The sequence below is a fragment of the Cervus canadensis genome, chromosome 21 (assembly GCF_019320065.1).
Source record: "Cervus canadensis isolate Bull #8, Minnesota chromosome 21, ASM1932006v1, whole genome shotgun sequence".
In the NCBI taxonomy this organism is placed as follows: Eukaryota; Metazoa; Chordata; class Mammalia; order Artiodactyla; family Cervidae; genus Cervus; species Cervus canadensis.
In genome coordinates this window covers 57,629,123-57,655,388 of record NC_057406.1, presented here as the reverse complement: position 1 = coordinate 57,655,388, position 26,266 = coordinate 57,629,123, and the positions used below count along the sequence as shown (strand labels likewise).

At 40.0% G+C, this 26,266-nt stretch overlaps 1 protein-coding gene across 22 annotated transcripts in view; it reads left to right on the top strand.

Annotated features, from left to right (window-relative positions):
- RBFOX2 (RNA binding fox-1 homolog 2) overlaps window positions 1-26,266 on the top strand; it is a 286,473-nt gene that overhangs the window by 78,253 nt on the left and 181,954 nt on the right. For all 22 annotated transcript variants that reach the window (XR_006264103.1, XM_043439948.1, XM_043439950.1 and 19 more), the window contains exon 2: window positions 6,014-6,064. Coding sequence is in view for 21 of the 22 variants with exons in the window: in XM_043439948.1 (XP_043295883.1) it covers window positions 6,014-6,064 (51 nt within the window). In the remaining variant the exon portion in view is untranslated. The remainder of the gene's footprint in view (window positions 1-6,013; window positions 6,065-26,266) is intronic.

The following is a 26,266-nucleotide window of genomic DNA, read 5'->3' as shown; positions in this document are numbered from 1 at the left end:
TAAATTGTGACATAGTCATAATATAGAAAACTAAGCAGTGGTCAAAATTAGTGAAATGTAGTGACATGCATAAGTGGAGATAAATCTCAGAATATTGAGAAAAGAAGGAAATTGCTATGCAATAGGATTCATTTCTATAAAATTCAAAAACATGCAAAGTTCATGCATTTTGAAGGGACAGGTATATATACCGTAAAAGTAAAAAGGAAAACAAGCCTGTGTCGTTAAGTAGGCCGCCTTCAGTGAGGCAGGACGTGTCTGAGGGCTGGAGAGTTCTGGGGGTGAGAGGTGGGGGAGAAAGGAGAGCCATTTTGCTAAGCAGGTGAAGGAGGAAGTCCACTTCCTCTGGCACACCTCTGTGCACCTGTTATTACACCTGTCTTTGCTGTTAAAGGTTTGACAGTGCTTGCTTGTAGGAGGATTGTTTTGTTTTGTTTTGTTTCCCTTATAAAAAGTGTTGTGCATTGTTGAACTCAAAGAGTGTATACATGGGATAGTCTCTCTGGGAGTGATGAATCTTTGTTAATGGTGCTTTTGGGGTATTTGGTGACTTTCTTACTCCTCTAATTCCTTTCTCAGTCTTGAAATTTATTGTAAAGAAATGACATGGCATGATTATTATTGTAAAGGAATAATATGGCATGATTAGAAAAGATAATTTGATAAAATGGGACAAACAGTGGCTTTGGAATCCAACAGACCTGGGTTGAAAGTTTGCCTTTCCCACCTATTATCTGTGTTTTATTATCTTCTTCTCTTTGCCACTTTCTCTTCCCTCTCTCCTCATCATCCTAAAACCGTGCCTGATTGATTGCTCAATATCATCATCTTTATCATCAGCATTGTTAAAATCTGGAGGGAATGAACCCGGCTCTTGGGGATTCTGGAAGGAGCTCTGTTCTTTTTGTTCTGGTCTAGGCTGCAGGTGGGCCTCCCAGGTGACTCAGTGCTGAAGAACTTGCCTGCCGACGCAAGAGATGTGAGTTTGACTCCTGGGTTGAAAAGATCCCCTGGAGGAGGAAATGGCAACCCACTCCAGTATTCTTGCCTGGAGAATCCCCGTGGACAGAGGATCCTAATCATGGGGTCACAAAGGAGTTGGACATGACTGAGCAACTCAGTAAAACAACAAAGCCACAGGTGTCTCCCCTGTAAAAATTAGTGTGAGAATAGCCAGCCAACATTGCCTATTATTATTATTTTTAAATAACAAGTTTATTAACCTATAATTCACAGACCATAAATCACACCCTTTCAAAGTGTTTTTAGTGTTGTTTAGTGTTTTGGAGTTTTCAGCAAAATCAGAGTTGTGAATCCATCATCACTAATTCCAGAACATTTTCATCACCAAAAGTAAAACACAGTACCCATTAGCAGTCACCCCTTTAGTCCCTAGACTACTAATCTTCTTTCTTTCTCTATGGATTTGCCCATTCTGAATATCTCCTATAAATGAAATTATAGTTTGTAGCTTTTGTCTCTGATTTTTTTCGCTCAGCATGATGATTTTAAAGTTCATCTTTGTTTTATCAATACTTTATTCCTTTTTTATTGCTAAAAATACTCAGTTATACATGTACCACACTTTTCTCTCCATTCATCAGTTGATGGACATTTGGATTATTTCTGCTTTTTGGCTATTATGAAATAACTCTGCTATGTACATTTGTGTACGAGGCTTTCTATGGATGTATGTTTTCAGTTTTCTTGGTTACACATAGTGTGGAATTGCTGGATCACATGGTCACTTTTTTTTTTTTTAAATATTTTGAGGGATTTCCAAACTGTTTCCAAAGAGCCTGCACCATTCTGCATTCCCAACAGCAATGTGTGAGATTCCAGTTTCTCCATATCATTGATAATACTTGTTATTGTCTGACTGACTGTAGCCATCCTAGTGGGTGTGTTATCTCATTATGGTTTTGATGTGCATTTTCCTAATGACCAACAGTGTTGATTTCATGTGCTTATTGGACATTTGTATATCCTCTTTGGAGAACTTCCTGCTTACAACTTTTGCCCGTTTAAAAATTTGGATTATTTGTCTAAGAGTTCTTTTATGTTCTGAATACAAGTCCCTTGTTGGACAAAGGATTTGCAAATATTTTCTCCCATTCTGTTGTCTAACCTGATGGTATCTTTTCCTCCCCAGCTGTATTGAGACATAATTAGCATTAACATTGTGTAAGTTTAATGTGTACAACTTGTTGGTTTGATACACTTGTATATTGCAAAATGATTAATACCATAGCTGTAACTAACACCTGCATCATGTCATATAATTATCTTTGTGTGTGTCTGTGTGGTGAGAACATTTACAGCCTATTCTCTTAGCAAAGTTCAAGTATATCATACAGTCTTGTTAACTGTAATCACTATGTGTGTATTAGATCCCCAGAAATGATGGTGTCCTTTGAAGTACTGAAGTTTTAAGTTTTGATGAAGTTCATTTAATCTGTTTTTCCTTTGTCACTTGTGTTTTTTTTTTTCCATTTATTTTCATTAGTTGGAGGCTAATTACTTTACAATATTGTAGTGGTTTTTGCCATACATTGACATGAATCAGCCATGGATTTACATGTGTTCCCCATCCCGATCCCCCCTCCCACCTCCCTCTTGTCACTTGTGTTTTTGTAGTTATATCAGAGAAACCATTACTTAATCAAAGGTCATGAAGATTTCCTTTGTTTTCTTCTAAGTGTTGTGTGATTTTAGGTCTGTGATCTGTCTTGAGTTAATTTTGTATATGGTGTAAGACAGAGTTCCAGCTTTATTCTTCAACACGAGATATCCAAGTGTTCCAGTGCCATTTGTTGAAAAGGCTATTCTTTCTTCCATTACTTTTCTTGGCATACTTTTTAAAACTCAGTTGATCATAACTGCAAGGGTTTATTTCTGGACTCTTGGTTGTACCTCATTGGTCTGTCTGTCTGTTCTTAAAAGTATTACACTGTCTTGATTACTGTAACTTTGTAATGTGAACCCTTCAACTATGTTCTTTCTCATGATTGTTTTGGCACCTATCACTTGTTTTTTTTTGGCACCTATCATTTTTAAAGGCAATTATCTTTGGTGTACTGTCTTTGGGAAGACAATTTATAAATGTCCAAAATAGAGACTTAGGAATAAAAAAGGAGAACTTGAATTGTCTGTGAGTCAGTGATCATCTGTGAATGCTTATTCAGTCGCTCAGTCGTGTCTGACTCTTTGTGATCCCCATGGACTACAGCACTCCAGGACAGGTGAAGCACTTCCCTGTCCTTCGCTATCTCCTGGAGCTTGCTCAAACTCATGTCCATCGAGTCAGTGATGCCATCCAACCATCTTGTCCTCTGTCGTCCTCTTCTCCTTCTGCCTTCAATCTTTCCCAGCATCAGGGTCTTTTCTAATGAGTTAGCTCTTCGCATCAGGTGGCCAAAGTATTGGAGTTTCAGCTTCAGCATCAGTCCTTGTAATGAATATTCAGGATTGATTTCCTTTAGGATTGACTAGTTTGACCTCCTTGAAGTCCAGTTCAGTTCAGTCACTCAGTTGTGCCCAGCTCTTTGTGACCCCATGGACTGCAGCACGCCAGGCTTCCCTGTCCATCACCAACTCCCGGAGCTTGTTCAGACTGATGTCCATTGAGTTGGTGATGCCATCAAGAGTCTTCTCTAGCACCACAGCTCAAAAGCATCAGTTCTTCAGCGTTTAGCTTTCGTTATGGTCCAACTCTCACATTCGTACATGGCTACTGGAAAACCATAGCTTTTGACTATACGAACCTTTGTGGGCAAAGTAATGTCTCTGCTTTTTAATACACTGTTCAGATTTGTCATAGCTTTTTTCCCAAGGAGGAAGCGTCTTTTGATTTTGTGGCTGCAGTCACCATCTGCAGTGATTTTGGAGCCCAAAAAAATAAAGTCTGACACTGTTTCCCCCTCTATTTGCCATGAAGTGATGGGACTGGATGCCATGATGTTTGTTTTTTGAATGTTGAGTTTTAAGCCAGCTTTTTCATTCTCCTCTTTCACCTTCATCAAGAGGCTCTTTGGTTCTGGTTCTCTTTCTGCCATAAGGGTGGTGTCATCTGCATATCTGAGGTTACTGATATTTCTCCCAGCAGTCTTGATTCCAGCTTGTGCTTCATCCAGCCCTGCATTTAACATGATGTACTCTGCATATAAGTTAAATTAGCAGAGTGACAGTATACAGTCTTGACATACTCCTTTCCCAGTTTTGAACCAGTTTGTTGTTCTATGTCCAGTTCTAACTGTTGCTTCCTGACCTGCATACACATTTCTCCGGAGGCAGGTCAGGTGGTCTGGTATTCCGACCTCTTAGAAGAATTTTTCACAGTTTGTTGTGATCCACACAGTCAGAGCCTTTAGCATAGTTAGTGAAGTAGAAGTAGATGTTTTTCTGGAATTTTCTTGCTTTTTCTATGCTCTAATGGATGCCTAATAATTTTTCATTATTGAACCTCATTTATTTATTTATACATTCTTTTGAATGTCCAGCATGTGTTAGACACTGTGCTTGACTGTGGGGAAATCATGATGAACAAGACATGGGGGTCTATGCACGGAGCTTAAGTTGACACCTTGCTTTCATATTTTTGAAAGGAGTGTGGACTTTTGATGATCAAAGATGTAGATAAAATCAAAGCAGATGTACCATTAGATGAAAGGTTCACTCTTTTGTCATAAAAGAAGGTCCTATTGATGAAAATTCTTCTTAACTTAACCTTCTGCTAGTAGGAGTGGAAATACAAATGAATTGAAGAAGAGGATGAATATCTTTCAGGTAGCTGTATTGCGTACCTTGAAAAAACTACAAAAACACATTTACATCTTTATGTGCATGTGTATCTCCTCCCACTTTAAAGTTCCCCTGGAGGCAAGGGTCTTGTTTTATTCATCTTTCTTACTCTGTCAGTCATCTAAACAGTTCTTTCAAAATATTAGATACTCAGTGTATGACTGAATGAGTCAAGTAAGCCATTAGTGAGTGCTCATATTGTATGACCTTATACTAAATTAGGGTTTGCATAGCTTCTATTGGTTACCATTCTAGCCCACAAGGATCTTGATTTAATGGTTAATGTGAAGATCAGGCACTCAGTATGATGTGTGTGTGTGCGTGCTAAGTCACTTCAGTTGTGTACAACTCTGCGCGATCCCATGGACTATAGTCTGCCAGGCTCCTCTGTCCATGGGATTCTCCAGGCAAGAGTACTGGAGTGGGTTGCCATGCCCTCCTCTAGGGGTTCTTCCTGACCGAGGGACTGAACCCATGTGTCTTGCGTCTCCTGCATTGGCAGGCAGGTTCTTTACCACTGGCACCACCTGGGAAGACCTACTCAGTATGATACACCTTTACAAAAAGATGAATTAAATTATAAATAATATGGAAAGTAAATTGTGCAAATAACCTAATAAATTTAACACATATACATATTAGGAGTCACTTGAGTCCATAGGATGTAGGATGTTAGAGGAAGTCTGGAACAGGGGCAAAACTGAAGGAAAGCAGATTGATAGAGGGAAGGGACAAAACTTGTCCAGGTCAAGAGGCAGTTCTCAGTAGGGGTGATGCTGTCCCCTTCCCAACGAGGGTACTTTTGGAAATGTGTAAAGGTTTTTCGTTGTCCAGTGTTCGGGAGTGCTACTGGCTTTTAGAGTTCAGGGGCCAGACATGCTGGAGTCCCATAGTGTGAAGTTAGGAGTTGATCTGCCCCAAATCCCTGGAGTGCTCTGTTGGAGAGGCACTGAGAAGCAAACATTTAGGTGGACGAGGAGGAACACAGTGCTTTATGGATAGTGCTCCTAAGCAAATACTGTTTTTTATTTGTTTTTGATTTTTTTGCTATCCTGCATGCTTAACTCAGAGATGTATATAGGTAGAGTGGAGTAGAGTAATGGAATACCTTAGGAACTACTGCAGGAATTTATGTCTGATCATTGTGGATGATTCTGATGATTCTTAACACTGTCTTTTGTCTTATGGTTTTCTGTTCTTTTCTTTGTCTCAGAACGAGCCTCTGACCCCAGGTTATCATGGATTCCCAACACGGGACAGCCAGGTTGGTATAAGTTGTTTATAACTCAGATGTGGTATATGTGTGTTTTATCTAAGAATGCTACATGATAGAGAGCATTTCCTGGAATTATTTATTTTGGAGAGTGATTTGGTTAGTTTCAGCAACGAATCTACATTAGCCATATATAAAACATACTTCTTAACCCTAAAGGTATTGTAATCACATTATTGAAATTGTGGATATTATTGGGGGAAAGTCACTCAAGCACAGTTGTAATTGCTTTTGTTTTTTCTTCTACAGGCTACATGATAATTTTTTAACTTGATTTTCTTAATGTCTCATACTTTTGTGTTAGACTTGTCTGTTTATTCCCAGCCACTTAGCTCCTGCCTGCACAGATTTTTGGAGTCCCTGCAGTAATCAGCAACAAGAAAATTCCATTCTTGTCCCTGGGAGAATTCAGCCTTATGGTTTTAATCAGGGAAGTTTCTGCTGCCTTTCTTTGTTAGATAGGGAGGATGATTGGAGAAAGCCCGGGTCCCATTTGTGGGTTAGAGCAAAACCATCTCCCGCCAAGACATCCTCAGTATGGTTTAGGCAAGGGTGTAAAATGCCTTCCCTGTCCTTGTGCTTTTCGGATCTGGTGAGGCTGACAGAGTTAGGGTAGAACAGGTTAGGCTGCCTCAGAGAAATGATGTAAGACACCTAGCCTCTGGAATTTACCTCCTGCTGTTTGAAGATATTGAAACTCTTCAGGAGATTTAAAAGGGTAGCTCCTAGAAATATCTCTGAATTTCTAGCCATCATGTGTATCTTTGAATGCCTATCCACTATTCCTTATAGGGTTGTCCAAAAAAATCACCATTATTAGACTTGTCCAGTAATGCACATTAAGGGATGTGCGTTATCAGAATGCTCGACCAAGGGGTTGACCTAGTTTCCCTTCCTAGAACTTAATTAAATCTCATCAAAACCCCTGAAGCTGAGCTTAAAAACCAGGATGGCGCCATAGTCAACAGCACTATTTGAGGGCCTTCCAGATTTGGAAGTATTGGCTCAGTTCTTGCATTTCTGGTGTTGAGTTGGCATCAGACTGGTCCAGGTAGGGTATGGCAAAAAGGAGGGGAGAGAAAGTGCTATTCCTCTCTGTGTTCATCTCCCAGTGGGATCCCTGTTGGCACTGAAGGTCTTCCCTATGGGAGCTTCTGGTGAAAGAGATGGTCATTTACCCCAGACCTAAAGATAATGTAGAAGGTCTTCCTTTTTTCTTTCTGGTTTAGATTTGCCCTAGAGCTTCTGTAAACTGTGAAATTCATGTCCTTTGATAGCAGTTCTATATCCTGGCCATATAACAGAAAAAGTACCATTGCCTGGAGATCTAGGCCCCAGAGGTTCTGATTGAGTGAGTCTGAGATTGGGCTTAGCCATTCAGGTATTTAGAAATTCCTCCAGGTGATTTTTGCAGCCAAAATAAAACACTACAATCCTCTGGGCTGCTTTGAAATGAGTGACATTTTCTATTTCACCCTGTACTTTTCACCTAGGACCTTTAAAACATAAGGGATCGTGGTCGGTCTCTGAGTCTACTTTTGTGTACTAATGCAAATATTTGCTTATCAAATGTTGTTTATTTTGGATATAGGCTTATTTTAGATATAGGAAGGTAAAACTAATTGAAGTTAAGTATGGGGAACAGATTTAACAAAGTTTAAAAGAATCTGAAAAGGTACTGTATAATGTGTCTTCCTGTGGGGATTACAGATCAGTAAGTAATTAAGCAGAAGGAATTAAGAAGAATTTGTTAAAGCACAAAAAGTAGTCTTTGCTTAGAACTACTTTATTTTTCCTTTCTTTTGCAGTGGGACCCACTTCTGTAGCCTGCACATTTATTGCTCATACTGTCTCTGCTGTGGGCCTATGCAGACCCTTTTGCTGTGGTTTAAAGCTGCTTAATTTACTTTGAGGCACATTCTGATGGTGACAGGTTTATTTTAGTTTACTTTCTTGGGTTTTATTTTGTTTTTCTGTCTGGATCTTTGAATTAGAGACCTTAGTGTAGTGCAAAGAGGCAAATATTGAATGGCTGCTTGTTGCATTTGGTGAATACAGAATCCAGATGAATCCTGCTAATTAATGTGCCTAACCTTGCGAACTCTCACTTTGTGCTCTGAGATTTGGGAGGCATTTATCAGTGTGAAACACTGGTCACTGAGCAGCCTGAGCTGGGCAGAAACTGAACACCTCCCCAGAGTGCTTTGGCTCAGCACATCCAGAGACCGGAGAGTGGAGTTGAAGGTGAACTTTAATTATGTGAATCTTTATTTGCTTTTCCTTATTTTTTGGCATTTCCTTTCTAAATAAATAGGAACCATCTCCAGACAAAATTCCTCTCAGCTTCTAATGGTGATTTTCAAAGAGATAAATGTGACAATCTTTTGACTGTTGCAAAGTGGGGCTTTCATCAGTATTTTCTCCTCTTATCCTCACCGCCACCTCTTGAATGGATAAGGCAAGTATTTCCTTTGGAAAGATAAAGAAACAGGCACACAGAGATTAAAGTGATTTATCCAAGGTAACAATACAAGTTTGTAGCTGAATTAGCACTGAAATTTGTCCTCTGTTTTTGAGTGTCCTTTCCTCTATACTGGCCATTATTGACTTACCAAAGAAAAATGTGGTCATGTGCAGTATTTCTGCTCACTCACTTTATTTATTTATCATTTGGGGGCTTCATAGATCCCTTGACACTGAACTATAAATCTTGGAGTCCATGACCCTGGTTTAAGAATTATAACAACAAAGTTCCTTAGCACTAAGTGGGCCAGCATTTCACCGTTACGGTGACACTTTTCACCCTGTTACACACACCCCTGGTAACACATTTGAATCAAAAACCTGGGAAGGAGAGGAGGGGAGAAAAACCCACCTGTCCCCTTGTAGAGGTTTTGCTTTTTTATGCAATTTCAGCTCAGCCTTCTTTCCCAATCAGTTAAAGGCTTTCAAGGATGGCACTCCATTGCTTTTACAAAGCACTCCGAGCACATCACAGTGTTTGCTGATGTGGTCTCTCCGTGGAAGTGGAGGAGACAGACATGTTCTAGATTAGCAGAAGTGAAAACCTGCTCAGAAAGGCTGAATGTTTTATCTCAGGCCATGCAGAATTTTAGGTTGATGACATAATGTCATGGTTTAGATTCCTAGCTCTGTGATTTATGTGTATATGCACATGTTTATGATAGAGCTCCCAAGTGTTGATTAAGGCTGGAATATTTTGTGGGTTTGTAATGTTCTCTGAAGGAGAGAATATTTGTGTGCATTAGCACCAGAGTTTTTATTCAGGAGGGACCTGGGAACAGCAGACTGATTAGAAGGGGCCTTAGTTCTGCATAGGAAACTTATTATTTCTGCTAATGTTGGTTTTTTTTGTTTGGAATGGTTTTCAGGGGCCCCTAGGAACTACAATGGGAGTCCTAAACCTAGACCTTGCCTGTCACCTCTTGGTGCTACAATGTTATATCTGCTGTAATTAGGGTGACTGCATATAGTTTATCATTCAAGTTGGGGCAATTTTGAGAGAGAAGAGGGATGCTACCGTTGAATAGTCTGAGGCAGATCTTGATGAATGGGATGTGTGGTCATCCTAGCTATGATTAAAGAAATAGAGTGAGTATCCCCTTAACTGGTCCCTGGAGGAGGGCATGGCAGCCCACTCCAGTATTCTCTCCTGGAGAATCCCATGGCCAGAGGAGCCTGGCAGGCTACAGTCTATGGGGTCGCAGAGAATTGGACATGAGTGAGCAGCTAAGCACCCCTTAACTGGGATGATAAGGTTTGGGATTATGGCTTGGTGCATTGCCCACACTCGACCTATGGGCATGAAGTATTGACATTGACATTGGAGATGAGAGCACAGACTCTTGGTTGGGTTCAGGTGTTGAATCAGCTAAGGAACCGGAATGTTAGTAAATTATTGTGCAGTTTACAGTGTGTGCTTCCAGGTGTCAGTATATTCAGTTTTGATCTTCACAATAGCTCTACTAGGAAGGTCGGGCTTTATTATCCCTCTTTTGTAGCTAAGAAAACCAAAGTAGAGTTTTTGTTTTGTTTTGTTTTGTTTTTTTTGAGGAAACCCCTAGCATTGGACTTACTAGGAAAAGACTTTTTTTTTAAATTAATTATTTTAATTGGAGGATAATTTACAATATTGTGATGGTTTTTTCCATACGTCAGCATGAATCAGCCACAGGTATACATGTGTTCCCTCATCCTGAACCCCCCTCTCCCTCTGTACCCACCCTGTCCCTCAAAGCAGAGATTTTTCAATGAATTTCCCCTTGTCACATAGTTAGCGGCACAGTTAGACTTGAGCCCTGGATTTTCAGCCTCTGTGTCTTGTAGTTTCCTCTTGTACTCTTCTGTCAGCGTTCTCTCCTCTTTAAATGGGGATGTTCTCATCTTCCTATGGCAAGATAAGATATTACGGAATCTTTGGAGAATGTAACAGCACGAAAAGTCTTCATATGAACTGGAAGTTCCTTACATAACTGAACTTCTGTCAAGTTTTCTTCCTGTTTTGTTTGTTAAAATAACTTACAGTCTACAATTTATCTTTTTTTTATTTTATGAATTTACTTACTTTTACTTGCTAGCTACACTATGGACTATGATTATGATTTGCTGTTTAGCTTAGAGAACACTGCTTTCCTGGGAGTGTCAAGAAGAACATGCCCATGAGGATTGAAATAAAACTTCCTGTTATAATTTTTGATTTTTAATATAAAGAAAATTAATGTCACAGTGTTAGAACTCTGATTTTTTAAGTGCTACTCAGTGGCTCCTTAAAAAGTTTTTTCCTTCAATTTTCTAAAAATCTGTCGAAGAGCTATTATATGAACATGATAAAGTGATTCCGACAAAATGGGAATTTCAAAAAAGATGACAGATGTGACTGAGATAATTAGGGATTTAAATATGGAGTAGCAGCCTTACTTTTAATTTAGAGGGAAGATTATAAATTTACCTAAGAGATTTTTATCCCAAAAGTATTTTCTTTCTTCTTGAGGATTTTTAATTTCCCCTTTTCTCACCAGTTATCTTTTTTTTTTTTAATCCCTGGAATGAATTTTATTTTTGTCCAGTTTTTTGCAAATGAACTTTTAGGGCTTATTTTGATTGGGAGCCATGGGCAATAGTAAGTGCATTTTCTGTCACACTCATTTGTTTCAGTGGCAAAGAAATGATGGCTGTTTTTCTTTCCTTGGGGAGGTTTGCAATGGAGGACATAGTAAGGGTGTTCAAGGTCTAGCTCAGCACTTTCAAGCTTAAAAAAGATGGCAATTTCTAGTAAACGATACCTTTTACATCATGACCCAGTACACTCACACACACACATACACAAACATAAGAGTTAAATTAGTCTTACCAAAATTACTTATCCATATTGTGTTCTTCAGTTCAGTTCAGTTCAGTTGCTCAGTCGTGTCCGACTCTTTGTGACCCCATGAATCGCAGCACGCCAGGCTTCCCTGTCCATCACTAATTCCCGGAGTTTACTCAAACTCATGTCCATCGAGTCGGAGATGCCATCCAGCCATCTCATCCTCTGTCATCCCCTTCTCCTCCTGACCCCAGTTCCTCCCAGCAGCAGGGTCTTTTCCAGTGAGTCAGCTCTTCGCATGAGGTGGCCAAAGTACTGGAGTTTCAGCTTCAGCATCAGTCCTTCCAATGAACACCCAGGACTGATTTCCTTTAGGATGGACTGGTTGGATCTCTTTTCAGTCCAAGGGACTCTCAAGAGTCTTCTCCAACACCACAGTTCAAAAGCATCAATTCTTCGGTGCTCAGCTTTCTTCACAGTCCAACTCTCACATCCATATGTGACCACTGAAAAAACCATAGCCTTGACTAGGCAGATCTTTGTTGGCAAAGTAGTGTCTCTGCTTTTTAATATGCTATCTTAGTTGGTCATAACTTTCCTTCCAAGGAGTGAGTGTCTTTTAATTTCATGACTGCAGTCACCATCTGCAGTGATTTTGGAGCCCCAAAAAATAAAGTCTGTCACTGTTTCCACTGTTTCCCCATCTAATTGCCATGAAGTGATGGGACCAGATGCCATGATCTTAGTTTTCTGAATGTTGAGCTTTAAGCCAACTTTTTCACCCTCCTCTTTCACTTTCAACAAGAGGCTTTTTAGTTCCTCTTCACTTTCTGCCATAAGGGTGGTGTCATCTGCATATCTGAGGTTATTGATATTTCTCCCAGCAGTCTTAATTCCAGCTTGTGCTTCTTCCCAGCCCAGCGTTTCTCATGATGTACTCTGCATATAAGTTAAATAAGCAGGGTGACAATATACAGCCTTGACGTACTCCTTTTCCTATCTGGAACCAGTCTGTTGTTCCATGTCCAGTTCTAACTGTTGCTTCCTGACCTGCATGTAGGTTTCTCAAGAGGCAGGTCAGGTGGTCTGGTATTCCCATCTCTTTCAGAATTTTCCACAGTTTATTGTGATCCACACAGTCAAAGGCTTTGGCGTAGTCAATAAAGCAGAAATAGACATTTTCTGGAACTCTCTTGCTTTTTTGATGATCCAGTGGATGTTGGCAATTTGATCCTCTGCCTTTTCTAAAACCAGCTTGAACATCTGGAAGTTCATGGTTCACATATTGCTAAAGCCTGGCTTGGAGAATTTTGAGCATTACTTTACTAGCATGTGAGATAGGTGCAATTGTGCGGTAGTTTGAGCATTCTTTGGCATTGCCTTTCTTTGGGATTGGAATGAGAACTGACCTTTTCCAGTCCTGTGGCCACTGCTGAGTTTTCCAAATTTGCTGGCATATTGAATGCAGCACTTCCATAGCATCATCTTTCAGGATTTGAAAGAGCTCAACTAGAATCCCATCACCTCCACTAGTGTTGTGCATAGTGACGCTTTCTAAGGCCCGCTTGACTTCATATTCCAGGATGTCTGGCTCTAGGTGTGTGATCACACCATCGTGATTATCTGGGTCATGAAGATCTTTTTTGTACAATTCTTCTGTGTATTTTTGCCACCTCTTCTTAATATCTTCTGCTTCTGTTAGGTCCATACCATTTCTGTCCTTTATCAAACCCATCTTTGCATGAAATGTTCCCTTGGTATCTCTAATTTTCTTGACGAGATCTCTAGTCTTTCCCATTCTATTGTTTTCCTCTATTTCTTTGCATTCATCACTGAAGAAGGCTTTCTTATCTCTCCTTGCTATTCTTTGCAACTCTGCATTCGAATGGGAATATCTTTCCTTTTCTCCTTTGCTTTTGACTTCTCTTCTTTTCACAGCTGTTTGAAAGGCCTCCTCAGACAGCCATTTTGCTTTTTTGCATTTCTTTTCCATGGGGATGGTCTTGATCCCTGTCTCCTGTACAGTGTCGTGAACCTCCGTCCATAGTTCACCAGGCACTCTGTCTATCAGATCTAGTCCCTTAAATCTATTTCTCACTTCCACTGTATAATCATAAGGGATTTGATTTAGGTCATACCTGAATGGTCTAGTGGTTTTCTTCAATTTAAGTCTGAGTTTGGCGATAAGGAGTTCATGATCTGAGCCACAGTCAGCTCTCAGTCTTGCTTTTACTGACTGTATAGAGCTTCTCCATCATTGGCTGCAAAGAATATAATCAATCTGATTTTGGTGTTGACCATCTGGTAATGTCCATATGTAGAGTCTTCTCTTGTGTTGTTGGAAGAGGGTGTTTGCTATGACCAGTGCGTTCTCTTGGTAAAAACTCTATTAGCCTTTGCCCTGCTTCATTCCGTATTCCAAGGCTAAATTTGCCTGTTACTCTTAGCTCTGTGATATTTTCCATTCTATTCCATTAAAAAAAAAAAAAACCAAAACTGTTGATTGTGACTAACAATTGATTGACCAGAATTGATTTCCTGAACTCACTAATGGATTGCAGTTTACAGTTTTGAAAAACAAGATTCAAGTAATTGTTGTTCTTAAAAATGCCACCCTAAAGAAACCTCATACATAGCCTTTAGCTGTCACTTTACCATTCTTTGCACACATGCGCCATTGATCTGCTTTCTGTCTATGTGTGTTTGCCTATTCTGGACATTTAATGAAAGCATAATCATACAGTATCTGGTCTTTAGTGACTGGTTTCTTTCACTTGGTATAATGTTTTCAACATTCATCCATATTGTAGCATGTATAAGTACTTTGTTTTTTTGGTAGAATATCTCATTGTATGGATTTAGGAGTATGTTTATATGAGCTTATTGCCTACCTCTGTAATTCATCTCCTACCCCTCTCTTACTTAGTGTCAACTTCAGCTGCATTGGGCATTCTTTTCATTTTTTAACTTATGGAGCTTGATCTCAGCTTCAGGTGTGGAATCACTGTCAGATCTGCAGTGCTCTTGACCCAGATCTTCACCTTCTCATTCCGATCATGGGGACAAAGTTTACTTCTCAGAGGAGCCTTCCCAGACCACACCAGTCTAAAGTTATCCACATATACATAGCCTGACCATTCACTCTCTCTCATTGTTATCTTAAATTATCTAGTGTGTATACTTTATCGTCTGTCTCTTTCCACTAAAATATAAGTTCTGTACAAGTTGTGACATTGCTTAGAGCAGAGCTAGGTGTGTAGGAGGAGATCAATAAGTATTTGTTCAATGAATAAACGAAAAATATTCTCAGTTTAATGTGAAGCTTTTGAAGGATTTTAAGCAGAGAATGACATGATCTGCTTTATGTTTTTCAAAGCTACATTGTGGTTGCTGTAATGAATGAATACTTAGAATCCCCCAACCACCCCCCCCAAAAAAAGGCAACATTACAACTGTCTAGAGGACAACTTTTTCATTTGCTGTGTTTAGTATCAGTTCCAGCTAGCACTTAGTTGTTGAATGAGAAGCTTTACCCCACTGCCATTTCCCAGTTGGAGACTGGATTAAAATGACAGATTTAGAAATAAAATGTTTCATACCTCTTTCTTTTTTTTAATTTTTAAATTTCTTAAAAAAAATTTTTGTACTCAAGTATCGCCAGTTAACTGTATTGTGATAGTTTCAGATGAACAGTGAAGGGACTTCGCCATTTGTATACCTGTGTCCTATCTTCCCCAAATTCCTCTATCGTCCAAGCTGCCACATAACATTGAACAGAGTTCCTGTGCTATACAGGAGGTCCTTGCTGGTTATCCATTTTAAATATAGCGGTGTGTGCATGTCCATCCCAAGTTGCCTAACTGTTCCTTCCTCCTTCATACCTCTCTTATATCTCACAATCAAGAGTAATTATACTTTGCTTTTAAATTACAAAAAGTATGCAATCGCTTTCTTTTCTTCCTAGTAGGTTACCTAGAACCCTGCTTTCAGCCTTATGCAAAATTTATTCAAATGTTGCTTCTCTTCAGTATCAGACATCGGGTCACTCGTCAGCGGCTCAGGTCCTTGTGTAGTGTTGCCTTACACCCTCTAGTGGATGAAGGGCTGGTAAGTGCTGCAGCTTCAAACTGTTCATCGGCTTCAGGCTTAATATTGCCTTTTAGATCATTCCATCCTGTAGAAACTTCATAAAATTTTCTCTCTCCTAGGAAAGACCATTTTATTTCTTTTGTTACTTACAACCGTGCACCTAAATCACATGCTTGTTCTGATATTTCTTGATTTATCAGTTTGAAGCTCTATCCTTTGGCTTCCTACTTACTATTGGAGGCGAGAAATTAGCAGTTTTATAGACACTCTCCCCTTCCTTCTAACAAAGCCTTTTTTGTTGTTGTTAAATCAGTGTTCATTATTTATTTATGTTTACATAATATATACATTATTATGAGTGAATATAGCTGAACCATAAAATATTATGACTACATTCCCTTTCTTGTATACTTTTTGGTTTCCACTGGAGTTATTTAATACATACGTATATATGTATAGAAAATCCATATATATGTTTAGTAATTACTTTTTAAGAAGCATGAAGTGAAAGTGAAGGTCACTCACTTATGTTCGACTCTTTGCTACCCCATGGATTATACAGTCCATGGAATTCTCCAGGCCAGAATACTGGAGTGGATAGCCTTTCCCTTTTCCAGGGAATCTTCCCAACCCAGGGATCGAACCCAGATCTCCCACATTGCAGCAAATTCTTTACCAGCTGAGCCACAAGGGAAGCCCAAGAATACTGGAGTGGGTAGCCTATCCCTTCTCCAGTGGATCTTCCCGACCCAGGAATTGAACAAGGGTCTCCTCCATTGCATGTGGATTCTTTACCAACTGAGCTGTGAGGGAATTTCAAAACAAAATCATTCAGTCGTGTCCAACTCTTTGTGACTCCATGGACTATACAGTCCATGGAATTCTCCAGGCCAGAAAAGCACTATTGAGATATAATATATGAAGTTTGCTCAATGTAAGTGTTCTTATTCAAGGATTTTTATTATAGACAGATTTATAGATTTATATTACCATCACCACAGTCCAGTTTTAGAATATTTTCATTATCCCCCTAAATTTGTTTGCAATCAATCCCTACTCCCACCCAAGCCCCAGACAACCATCTACTTGTTTCTGACTCTATAAAATTACCTTTTCTGGACATTTCGTATATATGCAATCATATAATATGTATGTAATGTTTTTTGTATGACTTCTTTCATTTATCATAGTGTTTTTGAGATTCATCCATGTCATCATATGTATCACCATATCATTACTTTTCATTGCTGAATAGTATTCTGTTGAGTGGTTGTACACATTTTGTTAATCCATTTACCAGTTGATAGATACTTGGCTTATTTCCAGTTTGGTTTTTATGAGTACATAATGCTGTTATGGGGAGAAGGCAACGACAACCCACTCAAGTACTCTTGCCTGGGAAATCCCATGGACGGAGGAGCCTGGTAGGCTACAGTCCGTGGGGTCACTAAGAGTCGGACACGACTGAGCGACTTCACTTTCATTTTTCACTTTCATGCATTGGAGAAGGAAATGGCAACCCACTCCAGTGTTCTTGCCTGGAGAATCCCAGGGACAGGAGCCTGGTGGGCTGTCGTCTATGGGGTCACACAGAGTCGGACACGACTGAAGCGACTTAGCAGTAGCAATGCTGTTATGAACACTCACAAGTCTTTGTATGGATGTATGTTTTCATTTCTCTTGGGCAGATTTCTAGGAGTGGAATAGCTGGGTTTTATGGTAAAGTTATGCTTAGCTTTTTGGGGGGAGGATCACTGAACAATTTAATGAAAGTTATTTTTAAAAACTACTCAAGTAACTCATTTTCTTTCTATTACAAATCAAAATAATATCTAGACAATTAAAGGGTTAAATCCAATTTGAAAGGAAAATAAAATATTTCTAAATATTTGACTGAACCTTATAAAAATTTCAATGTAGTAATATGATAGAAGAAATTATAAAAAGTATTATGCTTAACTTTAAGAGACTGCCAAACTTTTCCAAAGTGGTGTGGTTTTATCCATCTCTTTGATTATAGTGAGTATATATTGCTATTTCATTGTGGTTTTACTTTGCATTTCCCTGATGATTAACAATGTAGAATACATTTTCATGTGCTTATTGGCTATTCATGTATCTTCTTTGTTGAGATGTCTGTTCAAGTCTTTTGCCCATTTATTTAGTTTTATTTGGTTATACAAATATTTGGTTTGTTTGTTCTTTTACTGTTGAATTGTAAGAGTTCTTTATATACTCTGGATTTGAGTTCTTTGTCATATTTACAATTTGGAAATATTTTTTCCCAGTTATGAGATTTTGCAAGACAAATCTTCCTTCCCCCAATAAAACAAAACTGATTCTTATGTGCTAAGTTTGAATAAACTCTGCATAACCATCCTATGTAAACAGGCATTTGATTACCTCTTTTCAGGCCTGGCAATTGCTCTAAAAAGATTGGCAGGTTTATAGTGGCTTTGGGTTTGGTTGAGACAGTCTTCTCCAGATGCTTAGTGGCAGGCATGTTTGGGCAAGAAAGCCCGTAATGTAGTTAAGAGAAATTATGCTACTTTCTGCATGTCTGAAGGGATGTGATATGGTAAGGGATCAGCCAGTTTCATTGGGTTCCCCCAACCCCCAACCAAGATACTGTAGCTTCTGTGTAAAGTTATTTCATGGAAATTCCTCTGTAGATACACACCCACACACACCCACACACACCCCCTACACACACCCCCACACACCCGCATCCCTGACTTTTGGTTTAAGTATCAGCTCTGCCATTGCAGGCTAGAGGATCTTGGACAAGTTTTTTCTTGAGCTTTCTCTAAGTCTCAGTTTCTGTAATATAGGAATAGTATCTACTGTGAAAGGTTGTTGTAGGATTTGAGATAACATTTGTAAGTTTCTTGACATGTAATAGGGTCAGTAAATTATTTTTCTTTTCTATTTTATGGGAAAGAGGCCTTAAGGAAGCTTTATAAGGAAATGATTAGTTCTCACAGTCTCTGATTTAAGTCTGTTTTTCATTTTCTTTTTGAGTCTTAGTTATTCACCATGTGAAATGAATTACATGTATCGATTTGAAATTTCTAGTGCAGGAACATGGCTTTACCATATTTCCAAGAAAAAATATGTCAATGTGAGGGAAATGAAATCTGTGTAAGTTTATTTGCCTCACTCATTATGGGTCTTGGCAACATAAATAGAAAGAGGGAGTCATTTTTGAGACTTTCATGTCTTGAATAGAATCTGGTTCAAATTGAGCAGACACTGAAGGCTCTCTGCAACCACCTTGCTCCTTGTTACCCTACCCACATATTTCTTCTGCTCCGTGTGTCTTCTTTCAGTCCTTCAATTCTCTCTCCTGGACATTGATTTCTTTCTAGTGCCCTTTGCTTGAAATGTTCCTCCTTTTCCTAGCAGAGTCCTATGTATCCTTTAGGATCTCTGGCCACAACTTAACCTGCTTTATGAAATCTTTCCTAATTCCCACTAATCATTTGAACTCATTTTAACATGTCTATATGAACATTTCCGTGAGGTTCAGATCAAGGCAGTTTGGGAAATACTGTGAAGATTGTGAGCAAATTATTTAACTTCTCTAAGGCTCAGTTTTATCCTCTGTGAAAGTGAGGGTAAGTGTCTATGTCTGTAAAGTGATTGTAAAGGTTAAATTTTTAAAAACTTCTTAGGTAAAAAGTGTCTTATTGGTTGATGTTGTTTACTAACCACTATCTTTAGCTTTCCTTGGAATCTAGAAGAACTCTTCTCATCTCTGGGCTCAACTTCCCTCTTTTCCTTTCAGGGCTGTTTTGGCTGTGATGGGTTTGCGTTTGTGGTACTTGGGAGTGTCACGCGTCATTGTGGAAACAGTGGCAGTTTTTGTCCCTTAGCCTCTCCCCTCTGAATCTACAGGGTTGCTATGGCTCTGGATAGATGAGAGAGTGACTTGAGTCCAAAGAATGAAAAGTGTGGCTGTCTTTCCTTCTCACCCCTCTTCTGTAGCTGGTTTCTTGGCATGTCCTGTCTTTTATGCCGGAGTTTGACTTCTTCCCCTACTTTGCCTCCTTTCACTCAGTTTGGGCTTGCTGTGATTTCAGGCTGGTAGAACAGTTTGTATCCATTCTTGACTCAAGTGCTTAGTATGTATTTTGTAAACAGATTGATCATAACTTCACTGCTTGACTTTGTAGTAGACTGACCTAATACTATGTATACAGTTGATGTGTATTATGATGAAAGATCTAACGTGGCCATCAAAAAGAATTACATGACTAAAGATTATTAATCACTGGGACTATTTATAAAAGGAAAATTATAGAATTTCCTTTATTAGCAATTTTCAATATGAGGAGATTCACCGGTCTAGAATTGCTTAGAGTGGCCAAGTAGTTAGTTAGTAGGATCATCTTGCTCTGGTAGGTAGTACCATTGAGCAGCAGGTGGTCTCTTCAACCAGCCCTGGTTACACTCGGTAAGTTACTTTTAAGAAGCTTGGTATATTTCCTCAACCTGTTGTTCTTCAACAGATAACCGTGACCAGTGATTTAGAATGAAACCAACTAGTCAAATATAAGATAAGGCCAAAGGTGTTGTAGTTGGACAATATAGTTGTGCGTTTCAGTTGTAGGTCAAATATTTTTATTTTCTTAGTAGTATTAGCTGTATACCATTATACTGAGCTGATTTAGGGTTGACTTAAAGAGGTAGGGGAATGCAACAGATGACTTAAGGTTTTGTGTTACAAAATTTGGTGCATCCAAAAAATAATTTCAGCAAGTTCTGCATAATCATGCATTTAAAGGCACAACTCTGATTTCACTGGGGCTCATATTCTGCTTAGCTTTTGTCTGCTGAAGACCCTTTAGTGGTTACTCTAGGCCTTCCATGATCTGGCCCTTGTCTTTTTCCTTTTGTTTTGTGTAAGGCATTCTGTGTTTTAGGCACATAATGGGGTGGGATAATGTAGCTTTGAAATCAAATATGGGTTTTAATTCTAAGTTTTTTCTTTATTGTATTCTCTCTGTTTAAATATACTTCATTCTTTAAATCCCACCTCAGATGTTCCCCGCTCCATGAAGTCTTGCCTAGCGCACTTATTTCTTGTACAGACTGTTAGTAAATGCCCACTGAACCCCCGAGGCACATTTTTCCTGCTTTGTAACAGCACTTCACTACTGCCTGTTGGGTGGTGGTAGACAAGTTGGATGACTCACACGGTCCTGTGAGGACAAGGACCCTATCCTGTCAGTACTTCTTGATATTCCTGAGTCCTTTTACAGAGTAAGTGCTCAGTGAGAATTTGGTAAATGGGCAAATTAAAAAGTAAAGTCATCTCAGCCTTCATGAAATAGAGAGACTACTCTGTTGTGAGATTTTTCCTGTGGACAAAGGAAAGCAAAAACTCTGTTCAGACTTTAACTAGGTTTGTTGCCTTTGCTTTGCCAAAGCAGTATGAAAAATTAATACTTAAGAAGCTAGATATCTAATCTTCAGCAAGAGAGTGCCTCTTACAAGTTTAATGGGTTTGGTGAAGTGGATGTTCAATGTAAATCTGTCATTTTATGGAGCCATAGAAGGCTCTTAAAACACTCAATAAATACCGTTATTGAATTAGTAGAACTTTTCAACAGGGGATGGTCTGTGTATCTCCTGTTATTAGTACCTTTCATTGTTCCCTTAGAGTGCCTCCAGCCTGTGCTCACACAAGCTTTGTACTGTTGCGTGGCTCATAGAATCATCTCAGCTAAAGATACTCCTACCGCCTTAATTCCATTACTTTTTTACAGGGAACCCACTCGTTAACTCTAGCAGGTGGGTCTTAGTAATAAATGGCAGGTCTCCGTGAAAAGAGAGCTAACCTGTACTAAACACTGACTCATTAGGTGCCAGTCCCTGTATAAAGCACTGGGGAAGTATTATTTCATCTCATTTGCAGGTGAGAAAACCCTGAGTCAAAGAGGTTTAAGCCATTGCCTACGGCTGTGTAGCTGTTAACTAGGGAAGCTGGATTTTAAATGTGTTCGATTTCAGAGTTGATGATATTTCCACCATGCACATGTCTTTTATTTGTTTACTCTTATTTGAACATTTATTTTGTTTACATTTTACTTACATGTTTGATTTTTCTTTGGTCAGCAGCAAGTGTTATTTCCCAGCTTGCTCCCCTCCTTGCCCTTTAGGGAGGGGATGAAAATTCTGTTTTATGTTTCTGCAGTCCTCTCATTTACACATGGCTTCATATCTAGTCTCGTTTGATCTTGGGAGTGGTGAGACCCCACTCAACCAATTTGGTCTGCATGCAGGGAGGCAGGGCTTTAATCGTGACTGGCAGATGAGGAAATTGGGACTTCCAGTTTTGTGAGAGATTTGTTGAAGGTGGTAATAATAAGTGTTACTGAAATTGGCTTTTGTTTTAAAGAGGAACACTGATCTTCAGGCTAAATTTTTTAGCAGAAAATTTTCTTTTTCAAACAAGTTATATGGATACAATATGAAAAATGTAAGTGGTCAGTCCTAGTAGAAAAGATGGGAAGGGCCTGGCGCCCCACCTCTGGGCTTCCCGTGCCCGTGAGGCCCCTCAGCTGACCAGAACACAGTTGAAAGCCACTGGGGAAGGAGCGAACTTTGGTGCCAGATAGATCTGGATCAAATTGTAGTTTGGGCCTGATAGTTACCCTTGCTTAGGTTTGGTTCTTCATTTGTAAAATGGGTACACTTCTCATGTTCAGTGCTCTTTTCATAGGATTGTTGATAAACATCAATTGAAAAACAGGCCAAGCCTAGCACGGTGCCCTTGACTTCTGCGGAGGACAGATCAGGTCGAAGGGCAGCATAGGTCAGCCACTCACCCTGTGAGGGCCTCCTGCTAAACTTGGGAGGTTCCCAGGTGAGCCTGGGCCTCCACAGGACTTACTACCCAGAACTTTGTACTTGACCAAAGGCTCACACATCACATTTATCAATAGTTTGGAACAGGGATGTGTGCTACATTGCTTCAGTCCTGTCCAACTCTTTGAGACCTCATGGACTGTAGCTCGCCAGGCTCCTCTGTCCATGGGATTCTCCAGGCAAGAATACTGGAGTAGGTTGCCATGCCCTTCTCCAAGGGGTCTTCCCAACCTAGGGATCAAACCTGTGTCTCCTCCTTCTCCTGCATTGGCAGGCGTGTTCTTTACCGCTATCACCATCTGGAAACAGGAATGAAAGTGAAAGTCACTCAGTCGTGTCCAACTCTTTGTGACCCCATGGACTGTATGGAATTCTCCAGGCCAGAATACTGGAATGGGTAGCCTTTCCCTTCTCCAGGGGATCTTTCCAACCCAGGGATTGAACCCAGGTCTCCCGCACTGCGGGCAGATTCTTTACCAGCTGAGCCACAAGGGAACCCCAAGAATACTGGAGTGGGTAGCCTGTCCCTTCTCCAGCGTATCTTCCTGGCCCAGGGGTCAAACCAGGGTCTCCTGCATTGCAGGCAGATTCTTTACCAACTGAGCTGTGAGGGAACAGGGATAGGCAAACCTTTTCTGTGAAGGATCAGAGAGTAAATATTCTAGGCTTTGGGGCACACAGTCTCTGTTGCAGCCAATCACCTCTGCAGCTTTAGCACAGAAGCAGCCACAGACAGTATGGAAATGACTAAGCATGACTGTTAACAGAACGTTTTTTGTGGGCACTAGCATTTCAATTTCATATGATTTTCATATATCACGAAATATTAGATTCTTGATTTTTTTTCAGTCATTAAAAATGTAAAAACCATCTTAGCTCATGGACTATATGTGGGTTGCACAGGCTAGACTTGGTCCATGGCCCAAAATTTGGCGATGCCCAGTTTAGACATCACTTGTTGGTCATCAGTGCAGCCTTTGATCCTGTGAACTAAAGTGATTGCTGTTAAAGCAGTATCAGTGGCGAATTCCCTGGCAGTCAGTAGTTAGGATCTGCACTTCCACTATCAAGGACCTAGCTTTAATCCCTAGTTGAGGAACTAAGATCCTACAAGCCACGTGGTGCAGCCAAAAAAAAAATATTGGTACTAGGAAAGGCTTTTTATAATAAAAAGGATAGAACAGGAATCATTACCTGTTCATTAGTTTCTTTACCCTCCATAACGTGATTAAAATGCAGTTACACTTGTCTTGGTAATGACTAATGAATAAGGTTTCTGAATAAAATCCGAATAGTAGGATGGAAAGATGATGAGTCATGAGGAGTCTGGAAACTTGGTTCTGTCACTAGTTTTGTGACTTTATATGTCAGTTTACCTTTTGGGCCCTTCAGTTTCCTCATAAAAGTGAGGAAATCATAGGAGATCATTGAAGATCATAGTATTGGAGATCTTTGCCAGCTCTAAAATTCTCTCATTCTATTTTTAGTTGTCTGGGTGCTATTGAACAATTTTCATTTATAGAAACTCTTAAGGACTTCACCATTTAGTGTATTTTCAAAAATACCAACTGGGCCTTACAGAGTATTAAAGACTGTTTACAACAGGACTTTATTCCCACTGCTAATGCCAGCCCAGCAACTGCGATATAAATTCCACATGCTGTTAAGACGACTGCCATGCTGCCGTAGTTGTGAACCCATCTGGAGATGAGCTGCAGATACAGAGAGAAGGGGACTGGGAAAACCGGAAGAAGAAAAGGCCTGTCCTGACTTCGTGTGGGTTTAGGACAGTTTCCTAAGTGGAAACGTTTCCTCAAGTCTGAGTCACACGTAGAACTCTTGGCTCTCCTGGGGTGGGAGGAGAAAGGGAGGGGGCAGTGGAACTAGTGGCCATGTCGATTTTTGTCAACAGAGGGCGCCCAGAGCAAAGCAAGCGCTCTGTGGCTCTGTGCCACGCTGTACGCCGCCCTCCTCCCCACATAGGCACAGGTTCACGAGCAGGGGATCCACACTGTGTCTGCCTCTTGCGTATTGCTTGATCCGGTCCACATTTGCAGAGATTGTCTCCTACCTAAATGCAGTCCTAGTAATTGTTATTTGCTTTCACCTATAATGGAAACCCAGTTTCCTCACTGTCTTGGTGAATGATCCTGTGTTGCAAAGTCTGGGCTTTTGGGTGAATCTGTGGTATTAGGCTCTTACGTTATTCAGTTTCCAGTGAGCACATATTCTGGAAATGTTTCTCTGAAAGAGCATGTAATATCTGTGTAGTATATTATTGCCTAGAGCAGTGGTCCTCAAAGCATGGTACCAGACCAGCAGCATCAGTGTCACCTGGGAACTTATGCAAATTCGTGATATCCTCCTCCCCCCCATTGCATCAGAAACTCTGGGGTCAGGGCCCAGCCATGTGGCTCCGCATGCTCTTCAGGTGATTCTGATGCACATTCAAGCTGAGTACCGCTGCCAAAGAGTAAGGATATGGAGCCTGCTGAAGGCCAGGTACCGGCACTTTGCTAGGACGTGCATCTTCATTTTCCAGGTAACCACACCACACCTAAAGGCTCAGTGACTGCCAAAGTAAGACTTCTAACCAGTGGTAGGGGGCGGGATTTGGGTCCTGGTCTTTCTGACTCCAGAGCTATGCCACAGTGTCTGCTAAGAAAATGTGAAGAGGTTCTGTATTGTTTAAATTCATATTTTTGTCAGTCTTTTTCTCAGGAAAAAAACATACACTGACCAAAGAAAATTTAGAAAATACAGTAGGCCAAAAGAATAAAATAAAATTGCCTTAATATATTAACTTTATCTCAACTTTCTATTGTTTATTGTTCTATTTTTATTTCTATGTAGCTCTTTTTGCATATACATGCATTATAAAATTGCGTAATCTCATCATTGGTACAAACTTTATAATATGCGTCTAGTGCCTTCCTACTGCATTGTAAATATCTTTTCATGTCATTAAATATTTCTGCAGCATTGTTTTACATAGCTACCTAGTATTCCATTTTATGGTTCTATCATAATTCTCTCTCAAGCCTGTCTTAAGTTGTTTTGATCCTGTTATAGGCCTTTAAGAGGACTGGAATACTGAGTCCATTGAGTCAGTGATGGACATGAATCTGAGCACACTCCAGGAGACAGTGAAGGACAGGGAAGCCTGGAGTGCATGGGGTCTTAAAGAGTCGGACATGACTGAGTGACTCAACAGTCACAACATGGATACCGAGTGCTGTGCTACTCTGGGCAAATAGCTTACCCTGAGTGCCTTAAAGTATTGTAATTAAAGTGATAGATACAGGCTAAAGTTGAGGAGGGAAAATGGAACTAGAGAGGCAATAATAAGCCTAATGTATGGGTTAAATTGAGCCCAGAAACAGGAAAACAAAATTAAACTAAAAAACACAGAAGTAGTAGGAACAGACTAGGGATCTGTTGAGTGGGGTGGATTAAAACAAATAGGAAAATGACTGTAAGCCTTTTGAGGGTGCCAGTGGCCTACTTTTATTACTGCCTTTTTGACATAGAAGCTGACCTGCCAGGTGACAGCATGACAAGACTGAGCATAAGGCTTTTTTTCATTTCTTTATTGGCCGCATCGCGTGGCATGTGGGCTGTTATTTCTCCAGTCAGGGATCCAACCCTTGCCCTCTGCATTGGACGTGCAGAGTCTTAGCCACTGGACCTCAAGGGAAGTCTTGGCATAAAGCTTTCATAAATAACAGTTACTATTTATTGCATACCATCTGTGTGCCAGGCACCATATTAATCATTTATATAGACTTTACCATTTAATTTTTATAATAACCATATGCATGCAATACATTAAGCTGTGTTTCCCACATTTTACAGACGTGGAACCTGAGATTGAGACTTAAGGTAACTTGTTCAGATGCTTCCAT